The following is a 17,516-nucleotide window of genomic DNA, read 5'->3' on the forward strand; positions in this document are numbered from 1 at the left end:
CTTTATGTAAAAAATCGTCTAAAACTCATCAAAAGAGTCATTGGCATGGAATTTTGGAATTTACCACACTAAAAGAGGAAAGTGTGGTCTATCGAGTGGTGTAACAAATGTCGTTCTGCCTTCTTTTATTTCCGAAGGATGATCTATTCAAAATTAATCCACTAAGATTTTAGAGCATTTGCCCTCGTTTGCATTGCAATTAATGAAAATTCACCGAGACTCAATGGAAGCTGACGTTACTGTAGATTTCCCGGAATTACTAGAGGAAAGTGCGCTCGGTTTAATAGTGCAATAAGCTCTGATGTGACTTATTCTGTATTTAAAAAATAAATTATTGAATATCATTCTACTATGGTTTTGGGGCATTTACTCACCTTAGTCCTCCTGTTTGTAAAAAGTCGCTGAAACTCCTCAAAAACTGCCATTGCCGTCCATTTTACCGCACTAATCGAGGAAAGTGCGCTCGATTGATTGGTCTAATAAGAATCACTATATCGTGTGTTGTTTTCGAAAAATGAACTATTGAAAATGTGTCCTCTATGACTTTGTACTCCTCTTTATAAAAAAATCGCTGAAACTCAATGGAAGCTTCCATTGACGAGGATTTTCCGGCACTAATAGGGGAAGATATGCCCTATCGACTGATGTAATAAGCATCGCTCTTATGTAATAAGTCTTGTTCTGTGTCCGAAACTATTCGACATTTGGTCACTTATGTACATCTATTTACAAAAAAATCGTCAAAACTGCAAGAGAACTGCCATTGGTGCGGATTTTCCGGAACTGATAGCAAAAAGTGCGGTCTATTAACTGGTGTTGAAATCGACGTTCTGCCTTGTTTTAGCACTAAAAGAGAAAAATGCGTTCTATCGAGTGATGAAAAAAAGTGCGTTTTTTTGTTTCCGAATATTGAGCTCCTGGAAATTAATCCACTGGGATTTTAGAGCATTTGGCTACCTTTGCATTCAAATTAAGTAAAACTCGCAGAAACTCAATGATAATTGACATTACTGTGGATTTGTTCCGGCACTAATGAGGAAATTAGACTCTCTGGTGTAATAAAAATCACCCTATCTGCTCTAGCTTCCGAAATATGTGCTATTGAAAAATCACCGACCATGATTTTGGAGCATTTGGTCCATTTTGCACTCCTCTTTCTGGAAACATCGCTGAAACTGAATCGAAACTAATATTGGCAGGACTTTTCTGGCACTAATAGAGGAAGCTCTGCGCTATTGACGGTTTATAAAGCATCGCTCTATGTCGTTCTATGTGCGAAACTATTCAGATTTAATATGTTCATTAATTAATAATTTGGGAGCATTTTCTCACTTTTGTACTTCTATTTTCAAAAAATCGTCAAAATTGCAAGAAAACTGCAATTTGCGTAGATTCCCCGGAACTGATAGAGAAAAGTGCAGTCTGTTGACTGGTGAAAAGTTTTCGTTCTGTCTTGTCTTGTTTCCGTAGCGTGAACAATTGAAAATTAATCTTCTGTGACTTTTAGGCATTTGGCCAAATTTGCTCTACTGTTAGAGAAACAAATTTTTCATTGTAATTATTTTACATGGGTTTCAACTGAAGAAATCAAGAAATCTAATTTCTCAAGCACTAAAAAATTAATTTGTTTGGGAAAAATTTATAGTTATTAGAGTCACTTTTCAAAAAATCCATAGCGCTCACAAGCAACATGGATTTCATTTGCCAAATTTCCCGGATTAGTGCCTCAAGCAGAAACAAGATTTTAGCGTTTACAGGCCCATCTGAGATGGAGCTCCCTATTTTTCTTTTTACCCAATTCTTCTTGATTAAATTTCTTCAGGGTAATTTTGCGTGGTCTGGGCCGTTAGGGATGTTTTTGCTGGCCGGCAAGAAAATACCGTTCGGATCAGCAGAAACTAATAATTTTAAAATCAACGCGACAATTATTGCACCTTTAAGGGCCAACAGCCTGAACAAAGATCGGAAGAAAATCAAGTTTCAATTGTGAAGTGGATTTTTAGAATTTTCCCCAGAAGAATCGCCCAGTAGGATGTTTAGTTCCGTGTATTGACAGGTCCGGTAATGCTGAAATCGATGACCATAAGACGATAGAGGCATGTTGGTAGCATCAATCATGTAAATGACCTATCAAAGATGAATAACGACGGCTGTATCTTATAGTGAAACAGTGGCGCTTCACTTTTCGACCTTTTTTATCTGCGGCAAAAAATCAGGTCATTAAGCAGCCACTTAATCTTCAAAGAAAAATCTTGGGGCCACGGCTGCTAGAAAAGCTTGAAAAGTCAGGATTTGTTTAAGGTTTTGTGCTTAGTTTGGAGATGGACAGAACTCACTATTCCAGTCATTTTTTGTAATTTTCATTGTTTTTATTTATCGGCAAATATCCAAAAATCCGTCGGTTACGCTGCTGTTCTTAAGTACATGCACCCGCACAACTGACCTAATGGGGGCGAAACTTAAGAAAAGGGATCCGATATCAAATTAATCGTTGATCTGAACTTAATGGAACTTAAATCGACGAAAGAAAAGCCCCATAACCAAATGGCGCGTTCGATGTTTTGTAAACTTGTGCCCTCCGAGCGGCAAGGTCTATTTAGGGACCGGGATGGGAAATCTTCCGGGAGAGTTTAACCCAAATCTCTAACAAACTGTCTTTTAATATCGATGTTTGATAAAGAAATGCCGGGATTTATTACTTGGAGATTTGGCAAGTTTGTGTGAAGTTTCTCCTCAGGGTGAAACCACGAGATTAAACTAGATATTTACAATTTTTTAGTTGAATTATCAGAGCGGGAAAGAGATAGCATAGAAAATTGAGGTAGAAACTAGCACCTATAATGGAAGGAGATTTAGGGAAAGCCTTCGAAAAAACTGTCGATTTTATTACTAGTTGTCTAGCAAAGATCATTCGGTTATTACCAGACCAATACGGAGACAGTTTCCATACTCAATCGCCTATAAAATCATACTTAAACGAAATCCTCGTGCCTGTACAAGCCATTATAAAAATATATCGCTTATACACTGGAGGAATATGCCGCCAAGTCATAAAGACATCGAGTTCTAACAACTCTTTAAGATCCGCCACATTGCGCTTACAAATGTCGCATTATCATAACCGCGACGTTTTTTATCAAACATTAAACTTAAGTAAGTCGGTTTTATCTTTGAAAATTTCACTATTTTACGAACAACATATACACTTGACGCTATCTGTTCTCCGTATTATGCCCTGCGGCAAGAGGGCTTTATCCGAACTTTCAAACTAGAGCTGCAGACTTGAAACAATGGAACGTAACGTTGAAGAACTCATATGAATGATCTTCTTATTAGCAAAAGCGTTTTTCCATTGGAAGTTGGTTGAATGAAACACTTTTTAGTTTCCTAATTGATTATCTGCTTATCCTCCTTTGATCTCCAGTCACTGAATGGATGTTTTATTGTTTTAGATAGCTTTGCTGTATTTCGTACACAAATTAATGCAAAATATGTATGCTCCAGTTGCATATGTAGATCAGGTTAAATAACGCTGAGGATGCCTGTTGAAATAGAACCGTAACAGCGATATTAATCAAGATCATCTGCGGAAATTGAACCAGACTATAAACGCCATGATTATTAAATCTTCTCGCTACCCAAATAAATTCTATATAATTATAGAAACACATGCCGTTGCATTTAAAACGGTATTTGACCAGCGGCGTAACAAAGAGGACTTTTAACATCAAAACATCCAAATTTGGTTAATATTTTGATCATTTTTCCACACTCTTTTCACTGACTGTCTAAAACAGACCAACTGCAAGATTGCGCTGTTTCTAAGTCCTGACGATGAAACCAAAAGATTGTATTAAAAATGGTTGTCCTCGTCTAGTTCTAGTAGAACCTCCAATCTGCTTAATTTCGTGACGGGAATAATTGTTTAATTTCCTACATAATTTGAAAGAGAAAAAAATGAAGTTTGATAGTTTCTTTCAAAAATGGTTATCGTACGAACTGTTGAATTAAAATTCCTAATTTACTTGCAAATAAGCACCACTACGTTCATGTGTTTCCACTAGGAAATCGTATGCTGAATACCCGACAAAATTGCACTAGAAGTCGTGTATTAAACGTAAACCATGTAATCAGGCCTTCGGGCCTTTGTAGGCTTCAAATCCACTCACATGGTTATTGTTTACAGTAGACCGGAGCCACTGGTTCACTAGTGATAATGTGGTACTTGGGACTAGTGTTGGCAGTGTTTTATAGTGTTTTGGTGCAAGGCAACAATCTGCTGGAGGAATGTGCCAAGTTCTACCGGCCAAAGAATTATATTGATGTGATGAGCCAAAGTATGCCCTACATGGACCAGTTGCTCATCCCTGACAATCTGAAGAAAGTGGACATTGATGGTTATCGAAGCAAGATTAATAGTATTCAGCCAACACCGGTGGTTACCACACGAGTTTTGCAAGTTAAAACAAAATATGTGTATGTAAATCCGGTCTGCGTGAAGTACAGCTCAAAGCAGAAGCTTTGCAAGCATGAGAACCGAATGGCTGGGAACATCAACAAGCTGATCACCAAAGAGTATTTTTTAAAGGGCCAAGTTGAGCAAAGAGTCGAATCGGCCATTGATGTGAACTCAGAAGAATACTCGCCCAAACCAGATAAGTTCAGCTTGAAAGTTTCCTTCGACAGAATTGGTAAGCAGTTGAACCCACTAACCGCCATCCATCCAGATATCGGCCTTTTAGAACCCAGTGAATCTGAGGAAGAATATCGCTCGTTTGGTTCTGGTGCCAACCGGCACACTCCTTCAATGACCGCGAAGAAAGTCCAGGAAATGCTGATTGAAGATCGTCTGGACCAACTTGAAACGATACTGCCCAACTACCATCGAAAGCGGATATTTGAAACCAGCACGATGTACGTAACGAAGACGTTGAGGAATAAGCGAAGCATGGCCACTTTGGTGGTGAAGAATTGCATTCCAGTCGGCTTTGATATATGCGGTAAGAAGCGGAAGTCGAGGCGAACAAGCAAAATTGCCCGGGACGCTTTGGATGATGATGAAGACCGGATGTACTTTGGTTGATTTTGTTATACGCTGATGAGTTTGAGATTTAGAAATATATATGTATCCGTGTTAGTACAGTTCAAATTTATTTATATTAAATGAATTTGCTTAGGGCTTGAAAAGCAAGGATTTGGGCATTAGGGAAATCGGCGTTTAAAGCAGCTTTGCAGTCCATAAACAAGAATAAATGCCTCTTGTGAGCCTTTTAATAGTGCGTAAAATTGAACTATTCCTGTTAGCGTTAGGTTGTCGAATTTATATAGAGAATAAATTTTAGTAGACAGTGTTGGTCAGAGACAAGATCTTTCCTTCGGGAATTTCTTTTTTTACTTCTCCTGCTTCTTCAGCAGCTTAATTCGCTCATGACCGTGCGAGCGCCTTCCCGTCTTCATTTTCTATCTTTCATTTTGGTTTTTAGATGTTTCAAACTTTGATCTTCTTTTATCGTTTCATTTATCCTGTTTTATATTTTCTGTTATAATATGTGCCTTTTTTCCTTATAGTTTTATTTTCGACCTTTCTTCTCCCTTCCGATCCTATGATGGTCCATTTTATTTTGCTTCTAGATGTTCCAAATTAGAGCAATTTTGTCCTCACAACCTACAAATTTTTGGGGATTGGCACTTTTTGAGGCCCATCCATTGTCTTTAATCATTAATGCCTATCGATTAATTCTAAGCATGAGAAATTCTTCGATTTGATGACCTCCGTCTCTACATTATATATTTGAAATTCAAAATGTTACAATATATAGCAAAATTTGTAAGCATTTGGCTTCGATTCTATAGGAATCAAATATGACTCTTGGCTTATATATTCAGCATAATTTACGCCACTGGTACCTGTTGATAAATGTGCAAGATAGTATAGGTGATGGACAAGACATGATAATCATCACTCATTATCACCAAAAACACTTTTCTTCTAGTCTAACTAGTCAACTTCTCCTCTACTATAATTTTACTACCAGGTATTCCCCTGAATTGTGACAGCAAGTTTTATTAAGACAATAAAATCATTAATGATAATACTTATTGCTTACGCAATGTGTCCATAAAGCTTACTGTATTTTTAAAAATAACATGAATTGATCAGCCCTTTCTGTTAGTTCATTCGAAACCTTGCTGTAGATTCTTCTCCGCTTTCGTCTTTAATCATTGAGAATGATTTTTCTTCATTTTGTCACACGTTTGCTCAAGTCATCTTTGGTTTTTTCAAGACCATTTTCAAATTTTTGGGTTTTTGTCCTTATGTGGAATTTCCAGACAACATTTATGGCAGAGAAAAAACCCTTAGCTTCAATAAACCGCTCGATTAATATTTTCAGTTGCGAGTTTTTTCTCTTGCTGTTACTCTCACATTAGCTTTTCTATTGCCAAATCCCACAATTAGTGTCCATTCTAAATAAGATGTAAGCCGATGATCGCAACGGTACCGCGACATTTTTTGGCTCAAAACAGACAATTTGAACTAAATTTGATTCCGAAGAAATATCTGCCTCCTCGGCTTTTGATGGTCAAAGATCTTCAGACTATTTTTTTCAGTTTTTCAGAGATTAGTAGAATCTAACTACTTATCTCTGGTTTTTTGAAATATCGGGAAAATGATACTCATGTTTTGATGAAGGAACCGAGTTCTTCCGCTTTGATCGAATGATGAATTCCAGAGCCTTTTGGTTTTTTTTAGGATTAATGGTTAGAAAATGGAGGATGAGGCGCCAACTTTCAGAAATCTGGTAATGTGGTGGAAATAATTTAACCTCAGATGTTATACGATAACGATGAATGAGGTTTTCTACCAAAGACTCTTTTGATATGTAGTTGTGAACTATACTTTTTATTGCTTTGGCAGGTAATCTTACCTGTAATGTTGAACGATAAAACAGCTCATAATACAGACCAAAATGCCTAAAGGTAGGTAGGAAGTGCTTATTGTTTTGTAATGGTTTAACGGAGAGAGCCCTGAGTGGCTGCGATATTGCACTACTTATTTAGATATTGGCCTGTTTTTGCCAAATTTCACACTCTAAACAAATTATTTTAGCCAAACGGTTCATGCTGGGGAATTTTTGCTTCAGGAATGCTTCAGGTTGTAATTGGCCAGTTCAATTACAAAGATTTTGTGCAGACTAACAGAAACTAAATGAGTTTTTTGAGAAAAATTCGGGATTTTATAAAATTTTCGGCAGTCTGGATCCGGACAGCATTCCATTTTGTAAAAGTAGATAGCTACCACGGTTGTGTTTTTCTTTGGGAGCATTTATGCTGCTCCCATGTGCAGATTTGTTGATTTTATGAAGCGAATTTTTMGAAAATATAGCRCGCTTATTTCCGTATGCCTTAGTATTTTCTTCGTATAAAATTTTTTCAAGCGCTTCTATTCACTAATAACAGCGTTTCCTTACTGACTTAGCGATGTAAAAGGTTCCGCATCATTCTGAGACAGCAATGGAAAAATTGAACGAGAGAAATACTGTTAAATACGGATTTTGACCTCATAGATCCATGCCATGTCACAATTTGAATTGTGAACAATTGAAGTTCGAACTCTTTTTACTCCCTTGCTGTTGCTACTATCCTATTTGAAGCGCGAATGGTTTTTATAGCTAGTTCTATGGGCTTTTTGGGAGTTTTGGCAATATTCAAATATCACTACATTTTAGAAAGTTACGGGCAAAAGAGTGGAGGTATGCGCAAATGGAACAGTCGAACGGTTGCCAACWTTCGGCATTCATTATCTCCCAAACTGTTGCCAATGGCGATTTTCCTGAAGACAGCTTAACTCTAGCGAATACCCGTAGAAACCCAGGGCATTGTTTGCTTTTTGAAAAATTGCCAACAGTTGCGGAGTTATGGGCAAATAAGTGTGCAAACAATGTAGATGGCAGTTTAAGTCTCTCTAACTACAAATTCCGTTTTCTCCCAAACTATACTTGAAACCCATGTTAATAAAAAGTGGAATTTTGGTTTAAATTTGGCACTTAAGTGAAGAGTTTGCAGATTTGCGATTTTAGAAAATTAGGAAATTTCCAGTTTTTCAACATAATTTTTTTGTATTGCAAAATTGTTTGTAAGCCATTTAGTTGCTCCCTGAAAACACATTTTGAAGAAAAAACTGCTGGTGCGGCGCGAAACTTGTAGCAAAATTGCGTGATTCCGCGAACGACCAGCACTTCAGATCTTTGAAGAAATAAACTCTCCTGGTGCTTAAACGGTAACCAAAATAAACGTTGGTCCTAAGGCATCTTTTTACACCAAGTGTGTGCTTCTAAAAAGTTTTTGAATTTCTGAAAAATGTTTGTAACTGACCGAGTTACAGRCTATAGAGTGGAAGTATGTGCGAGTTTTCCGCTTGCCAATATTCAGATCCCGTTTCCTTCCAAACTGTTACAAATACAAATTTTCTTATAGAGTGAAGTGAATGTGTCGCGAATACGCTTCGCAACCAATTTCATGTTCTCCTTTGAAAATAAGTTAATCGAGCCAGAAATTCAAAGTACTTTGATTGGAAAATCGTCTTTTCGACCTTCAAAACATTGAACCATCAATCGGCAAGTTTTTCAACCAAATGCAATTTTCCAAGATACAGTTTTCATAGAAAATCGTAGGTTTTTATATATCGAGCCAAGCGTTCAGATGTATTTTAATGAAAATTGCTGCAAATTTGTGTATCCTTTTGACCATATGGTCTTAGAACACCCAGTGTATCAATTTATATACCGCGCAAAGAGTAAATTCTTTGTTGATTTCCATTTCTAACCGCTAACTCATGCCTGAATGCACGAAACACAAAACAGCAAATCACTTTTTATAGTGCAAAATTTCAGCCTGCCAACGCGCATAAATATTAAATTTTTTAAACACTATCCAAAAAATATATATTTTTTTAAACTTAATATAATAAGAGTAAGCAAATACTAGAAGTTATCACGCAGGGAAATATCTAAGCGAAAAGATACAACTGTTGGCTAAGCAAACTTAAGACTTATCAGATCAGCGGTCTTCAAGCTTAGAATCGCCCTGATTATGAAAAATATTTAAAAAATAACACTACAAACTGTTCTTCTATTCAACTTTAAGGCGTCAATTTAATTTCCGAATCGCAAAGCACAGCTTAAAAGTAGATAGAAATGCTTCTGAAGTTTCAAAGCCGAAACATTGCAACTGATTTGTGTTACCTTAAAAAGTTTACTTTGCTCTAATTGATTTCTTAATTAGTAGTTACACTGTAGTCCGGAGAACTTTAGTAGTAGCGTTTAAGTTGCACCCAAAACACTAATTTCGTTCTCCGAAACCGTATCTCCGGACTGTCTGGTGTTTAAAGTCGGGTTTAATCCTGTAGCTTTACATGTTAATGAGCCCCACTCAGATAACTCCACTAAACGAGAAAGATCAGTTTTATTCCGGAGAATTTGCCTGTCTGAAATTCGGCACCGAGTCCATAAAGCCGAAAAGACTTTTTAGATTGAGATTGCCCTGCTCTATGCAATTATGCAATTCGCCAAGCGGGCATTTTCCTCCAGAACATTACCAACGATTTTTCCAAATTGTATTCGCCTCTGTTTTATCCGTCTGCTTCACATTAATTAAAAGCCAATTAATAAATTGAGAGAAAAATCGGCGAAAGTATTGGGGTTTTCGTCCGCTAAACTACCGAGCCCAAACCCCCCATTCGAAGTTCATCTCGGTGATCTTAATTCATCGCCCCTTTAAGCCAGAAATCCTCCATAACAATTGTATCTTAACAACCGCTCTCATGTCTGAGCTCAGTTATCTTTTGGTAAAAAATCGCCGACTCGACTCATTGTCGTAATGGTAAGATAATTCTAAGAGCCGCTTTGGTATTAAGAGGTTGCCGTTTTGCGCCACGACGACCATCATTCGGAAGTTCGTGTAGGAAATAATCAGTTTCAAATGGGATACAGGGTGGCTTTATGGAAACTCTCATGAGATCCACTGAGTCTAAGTCGGCAATACCTGCAAGCATCTTTATTAACTATTTCCAGTTCATTTCCCTACAGTCGGGGGCAATTTAGAAAAAATCATTGTTTTGCGATGAGTTACAACGAAAAATTGTCTACAAGTTCAGAGTTGTGCGTTCAGTATCGAAAAGTGCGATCCAAATGTCGTCAAAAGTTCTTCAAAAATTCATTCAAATTAGATGAAATCCTGAATTTTGTGCGTTTGATAAATGTTGATTTGAAAATGAAAGCTTGTACACAACTGAAGACTCTTCCCAAAATCCCAACTTCCAAAGCAAAGCGAGTATAAATTTGAAAGATTGACATTCTGTAGAAGACTTTTTTTTTAAATACTCAGTTCGCAAAGTTTAAAATTGTTTTATGAAGGAATCACCGGTTTAATCGGAAGCCGTCAGGACTATATCAGTACCTGATGCTTCTTGTACTGAATACTGGAACCTAAATTTCCATATCTGAAGCTGTTCTTTAGCGAAAATCTTCAGATGAGCTTGATATAAAAATACGAAGCCGCCCAAGATATTCCCAAAGTTTCAAAAATAACTACAAAATAACCAATAGTTCATGTGATGAATATGGGACTAAAAGTTCTGCAACTGTATGGCAACCAGGGGCTAAGCTTACTAAAAGCTGCGTAGTACCACGCGGAAATAAGGAAGCAAGTGTGTTTAGTACAGCAGGAAATCTGTCCCAAGCCAAACTTATTTTAAATCAGCAAATCAAAGAGAGAATATAAATAATCCATGAAATTTCAGTTGCTTGTCGGAAAAATAACTCAATTTAAGCTAAAATTTTAATACATTAAAGATCATTCTCACGAAGTTTCTGCAAGCTGGGGGCCTATCCTCCATTTTCTACCTATTAGTACTTGGAAAGGTCACTACATTTTCACAAACTAGTGCTCTAGTTAATATTTTTGGAAAGTTATGATTAGGAATCAATGCAATCAGCTTGGGATATCCGGTTTCATATAATCTTTTGCTAATGGAAAAATGGCATTTTAAGTATTCCATATTTTCGGATGATCAATTAAAAATAATCTAGCATTTGCTTGCAAATACACTCGACCGCAACATCTTGCTCAAAGCTTGAGAAATCCTCCCTAACTTTTGACTGTGAATATTCCCTCAGTGGTTTAGGAGATTAATTAAGCGACTTAATTGGTAGAGCACAAATAGTGACAAAATAAACAGAACTATCAACTTGTAACGAGATTTTACCCGCACAGTCTTTTTGCCTGAATCTGCGCAAATTTAAAAATGTTAATAAAGTAAGTCTCGCGTGGAATATCTGACCGGTCATAAAAAAATTACAATTTTTCGAATGGCTGCGGATAAACAGACGAGATGGATTCAAAATTCTCAGAAGACATGAGGATATAACATAGTTTTTTTCTCTCTGGGCTACCCCAGATTTCCCGCAGAAAGATTGAAATTTTGACCAAGGAAACATTTAAACACCCTGTACAACAAGTTTATTACTTTTTTTTCTTATAATTCGAGAAACAAATCGTTCCAATCCTGACTCCCTAATGAGAAAGTATACAGTCAAAAGTTAAGGAATGTTAAATTAATATAACAAAATAATAAAAAAAGTTATATATATAATTTGCGGGGCACGATATATTATAGAGGAGCAAGTATTTAGGAGAGCAGACAGAAAGAAAATAACCACTGAATTCTGAAAGAAGCTAAGATTATTGCAAAAGTTAAAGCTTACTATCCTAGAGGCAGAAATGTTATAAGACGAAGATAGATTTTCTGAACACAATTTTGCAAAAAAATAGAGCTATGATTCAATAAAAAGCTATTCAAATCGGACCACCGACTGAGAAAATATTCTCACTGCAAATTAGGTTAGGAATATTTAAGCCATACGTTAAATTTACAATAAATACTCTACTTATCAATCCATTTTATATTTGTCTTGTTTAGCTCAACTCAAGCCTCAGAACTCCTTTGCCTTTTCTTATTCGTTTGAATTTTGTTTATGCTTTCTATGTTCCTTCTTAGCTATACTTCCACGCTTTGTTGCAAATTTTTCCTTAATTTAATTTTAGTAGTTTAATTCCTTGGGACACTGCCAAAGTCTTTTCAAATATTTGTGAATCCTGGGTATATTTTTTTCATTAAGAAGTGTGTGCTCTGCTATCGGCTTTAACGTGAACTGTCTTTAACGTGAAACGTCTTGCACACTCCTTCACTTTCTTAAGCCACTGTGCGATTTCTCCAGTGGTTCTTTATTAGTTTTAATAATTTTCTCCTTATCAGTATTTCAATAAATTATGCTATTCTCCTAAAATTTCTAGACGTATCTAAGTTTCTATCCACTTTTCTCTACATGCTCTCTTAAACAGTTCGGCTTGCATATTGTGACAATTTACTTTCATGTTCAACTCAGTCATTTTTCTTCATTAAGCAATTATTCCTCGAACTACTTTCTTCATTTCTTGACAATTTCATAATCTTGTAAATTCACATGAGCCTATCGTTATTATTTGCCGGTCTTCTAAGCTGTTCAAGCTATGAAATTAAATACAATATTTTTAAATGAATTTATGTCTGTAGTGTTTAAAGATGAAAATATTTTTTTTGGGGTCAAAATGAATGTTAGCGATAAAGATATTTGTCAACATTAACAAAGCAAAGAAAAACATAAGAAGGAAAGACAATTAAAAGAATCCTTTCAATGGGAAATATTATTCACCCATAATTTATAGTCCCTTCCAAGTGCTTTGGTAGTTCTGTACATGCTCTCTTATGCAGTTCGGCTTGCATATTTACACATCTATATCCCAAGTCTTTTAGCATCCCAGCTGTAAGGCAATCGAAACCTGCTGCCGTCTCTCTATTCAACATTTGCACCGTTTCTCTAACTCCTTTCATTTTCATTCATCTGTTGTTACTTCTTCTATCATTTTTTCATTAGCTCATTTGTGACTTTTTTCTTCCGCATTTAACTCCGTCGTTGCCTTTCATATTACGCAATTTATGTAATTACTGTCTCCAGCTTTTTACGATTTTCCTTTCTCCTCTCTCCTCTTATATATGGATGTGAAAGGAGTGGAATCCTCTTTCTTGCAAATGTTTCCATGTTTAGTTCCTTGAGACACTGCCAGAGGCTTTTCAAATATCTGTGAATCTTGGGTATATTTTTCAATGCTATAAGTTTCTTCTCTGCTATCGGTTTGAAGGTGAACACATGGTCTTGTACGCTCCTTCAATTTCTTAAGCCACTGTGCGATTCCTCCACTGGTTCTCTATTAGTTATCTTAATTTTTTTCTGAGGATTCTTTCAATAAATTATTTTATTTTATGATAATTCCGAAGCTTTGTTGGTACTTTTCTCACCATGCTCTCCTTATAAATCAGCTCTGATGCTATCGAAACCTGCTGATTGTCTCCTCCTTTCAACATTTGCACCGCCTCTTTAACTTCATTCTGCATCCATGTGTTGTTAGTTCTGGTGCAATTTGTTAATTTACTCATTTGTAACTTATTTCCTCATCCAGGTATTCAGGATTTTATTTTCTTATATTCACATGAGCTCGTCTTTATTTTTCACATGCCTAACAATTATTTTCTGGCTTTTAAAGAAAATACAGTATTTTTAAATGTAATGCATGTAATTTATTATTTCTTTTTTTCAACTTTGTTTGGTTTTTTTGTCAGAATTTTCCTCTGGAATCCAATTTGATGGCGTTGGGAACCCAAGACGCTAAAAGTTCAATTCGAGTGAAAAAATCAGTGTCATCAATAACTAAATAAAGGAGAAAACCGGGTAATCAAATTTTAAAATTAATAATATTCGCCACCTCATGGACTGATTCATTTTTAGCATTTTTTCACTGTTTGAACTATCAAAGTTTACGTATTGTTCGTACCTCAAGTATTATTTTACCACCAACGTTTCCACAAACGTTGGCCTTTAATGCATCAACCAATGCTTGAAACGTTCAGTTATCGAATAAAAAAAATCAAGCAGGATTTCATACCGCTGAAAATGCGGAATAACCGATATTAAAGATGTCGAACCTCGAAAAGCTTGATCAATATAAATGATTATTTATGTTGGCAAATGGCACAGTTGGGAAGCTAAAGAGCAAAAATATCCATTCCTCTGTATGGATCTTTGTCGTTTGTCTACTGTATTTATAAGAAGTGAATTAGTGCTTGAGCAGAATTCTCTGGACGCTACTATGAGACAAATTCTGATGCAAGAAATGCAACTTTTATCCTGAGGTTTCAGTTTAGGCTGATGAAATGACTTTTAGCTTACATTTTCTGAGTAATTTGAGTTGTTGATCGTCTGCTGGTCCTGAGCCTGTCGAGAGATATTATTTTTTTGTTATGAGTCACATTTTTGAAAATTACTTGAACTTTTTTGTTGACAAAAATTTTTCTAGAAACAAGGTTTCATTACAAGTGGAGAGCTCCGCTTATTTTGTCACTTCTGTGCTCTGATAAATTGTGTTTGTATAGCCTTCTTTTGAATTAAGAAAATACATTTTTTGAAGAAACTTCGTGCGGAAACTGTGACCGGTGAAAAAATATTCAGATATCTCGCATGGGTCAAGAGCAACAGAAAACACAATAATTTATTTCTGTGTGAGCTACATCTTCATCTCTGATTACCGATTGATAAAATATTCACAGTCAAAAGTATATCAAAAACATTAGCTACTAGCCATTTCATGGTGTATATTCAGGTCACCTTGTTTGCTTTGCTGAATTGTAGCAATTTTCCTTTAGCTACTTTCCCTTTGATTGAACTGTTTGTTTCGATTTCATATCTGAAAATGACCGTGCTTATACGATTGCGAAGTGTAACGGCACTTTATGGATTGTAGCGATAGCCAATTGGTTCAAGTATGCTTTTGTGTTTGCATCAAGTGGCATTTAAACCATTTAGGGTGTGTTTTGAAGATTTCGAATCCACTCTAATAAAGCGAAACCAGTTAAGAGAACCAGCGTTTTTAACTATGAGACAATGAAGTGTATTTTGTTTTCAAAGTTGTTATCACTTCGTTCCTAATTACCCGAATACCAATGCTCTGAGAATGCACCTCCAATTCAGTTAAATGGCCAACTTTAATAACACGACAACGCTTAAGAGGGAACTAATTAAAATATACGTAGTAAAAACAACCTCGCTTTCCTCAATTGTTACCTTTTAGGCTAAATTACCAAAAACTGTTAATTACCGCAGTCTGCCCGGAAAATCTTCGTGTCCCATGCATTTAAATGTCGCCAATTTGGCCTCGTAAAAACTCAGTTCGACTGCAGTTGGAACATTTCAACTGGTCGGATGATTTGAATTTCAGAAACTCGGAATTTTACTAATGTTTCAAAACAAAAAATCCAAAAACGCGCGAATGTGGTGTTTGTTAAAGATTGCTTAACAAGAAATCCCCTTTAAATCGATATAAGGAACATGAAAGGTATGCCAGCGTTTGAAATGATGCTTCTTGGAAATGTCGAGTGTTTGCCATTAATTCAGCTCTAAAGCCGAAATTTACCTTCATTACTTTAATGATTTTAGTTTAAATTCGCAATTCGCGCTTTAGTTATTTTACCTTTATTACTACCCTTTTCGTGGAATGTTCGGTAAGTTCAAATCCTAATTTGGCATTTATTCACTTTGGAGGGCTCATTAATTGGAAATTTGGTTCTTCCAATTGTCTTAGTCCCCAGTTTTAGAAATGTTAAGAAAGTTTCTGCAATAAAATTGCTTCGGAAATACTTAAATCACAACGCAAATGTTTAGTTCCAACCTTCGATTTATACCTCTTGATATATAGAACATGTGAAATTGTAAGTTAGGAGCAAAGACTTCTTCCGATTCGAACCTTCGTCATTCGGCTTGGGAACGTTTGATAGAAATGTGCTGTTTTGAAACCTCCAATCTACATCAAATTTAAAGGCGATGAATGTTTAGACAAGATTAAAACAAAAAAGAAATAAGTGAAGTTTAATTTTTTATCTATCTTGAAACCTGTTCTTGTACAAAAAATGATGATTTATAACCGACTTCTGTCATGGCTTGTCTATTTCTTCGATTCGATTTCATCCATTTGCTTCAAGAACTTTGAAACAAATTAACTAGTTTGAGAGAATCAATAATGGCTTTGGGATCTAAAGGATAAACGTAGGTTAGTTTTTTTCAAAATTACATCAGAAATGTAAGTGCGGACGTAAAAATTACATAAGATGGATTTGTTCAATCACTTTTCATAAAAGATCCGTACTGAAAACTGCAGTTTGAAATTTCTCCAACTCTAGCAAATTCTAAGAATGGTTAGTGCAGTTTTTCAGGAGGTTTCCAGATTCATGATCCATTTGACTAAAGCTTTTAATAATTTCTTGGGCAAACGATATCTAAGTCGGGTTATTCTGCATTTTCAGCAGAATGCAAGTCTTAACTCTGCCTGATTTGTCTCTTATTTAAAGGATGATGGTTACAGACATTCGTTGATGCATTAAAGGCCAAACTTTATGAAAACTTTATGAAATGGTCGTTGGACAACACGGATTTTTCAAAAATTTGCCATGGAAAAACACAAAATTATTGAATGCAGTCCATAAAATCACTCGAAAAAGTAAATCGGCTGCTTTAAGTGAGGAAAAATCACTTGAATAGGAAATTTCTGAGAGTTTCCAGAATGTTTTCAGTTACTAAGGAGAAGCGATTGGCCGTTCGTATAGATCGACGTATTAAAAAAAATTGTCAAGCAAAAACCTTTAAATGCGGAAAATCTCACTTGATTACGAATTTTGTGGGAGGTTACGAATTTTGTGAAAATCGCACTTTATGAATTTATTTCTGGGACTTTCCGGGATCTTTTCAGTTACGAAGGTGAGGCGATCGATAGGCCGTTGGTAAACACGCATTTTTCAAACATTTGTCAAGGAAAAACGAAAAATCCTCAAGGCGACGGTCCATAATATATCTCTAAAAAGAAATTCTGCAGCTTTGAGTGAGAAAATATATATATAGGTAATTTCTAGAACTTTTCAGAATTTTTCAGTAACTAAGGCGAGTCGATCGCCGTTGGGGAACACGAGTTTTTCAAAAATTCGTCAAGAAAAAGCCAAAAATCCAACAAGTCGGCTCATATTATCAGTAGAAAGAGAAAAACCGCTGATTTAAGTGAGGACAAACAGACATTTTAATCGGAAATTTTTGGGAGTTTCCAGGATTTTTTCAGTTACGAAAAGCTAGATTAATCTCATGTGACCATCTTTTTCAGTGATCCGATGTAAATAGCTTTTTTTATATTGAATCATAGCTCGATTCTGGCACAAAATTTAGGGTATAAGATAGGCAAAAAAATAAATATATCTATATATTGAACAGGATGTCAGGTTTCCTTGGCCAAAGTTAAAATTCCTGAGGACAATATGGAGTAGGCGAGAGAGCAATAATATACGATGTTTTGGTCTCTTTTACTTACATAAGCTTTTTTTATTATTT

At 35.9% G+C, this 17,516-nt stretch overlaps 1 protein-coding gene across 1 annotated transcript; it reads left to right on the forward strand.

Annotated features, from left to right (window-relative positions):
• Positions 1–4,106: 4,106 nt before the first annotated feature.
• Positions 4,107–5,133, forward strand: LOC109539890. The gene is made up of 2 exons (XM_019907961.2): positions 4,107–4,691; positions 4,743–5,133. The coding sequence occupies exons 1-2, from the start codon at positions 4,217–4,219 to the stop codon at positions 5,081–5,083; spliced, it is 816 nt and encodes a 271-aa protein (XP_019763520.1). The 5' UTR covers positions 4,107–4,216; the 3' UTR covers positions 5,084–5,133.
• Positions 5,134–17,516: the final 12,383 nt, after the last annotated feature.

Source organism: Dendroctonus ponderosae, unplaced genomic scaffold, assembly GCF_020466585.1.
Source record: "Dendroctonus ponderosae isolate FM_Combo_2020 unplaced genomic scaffold, Dpon_F_20191213v2 Dpon_F_20191213_9, whole genome shotgun sequence".
Classification (NCBI taxonomy): domain Eukaryota; kingdom Metazoa; phylum Arthropoda; class Insecta; order Coleoptera; family Curculionidae; genus Dendroctonus; species Dendroctonus ponderosae.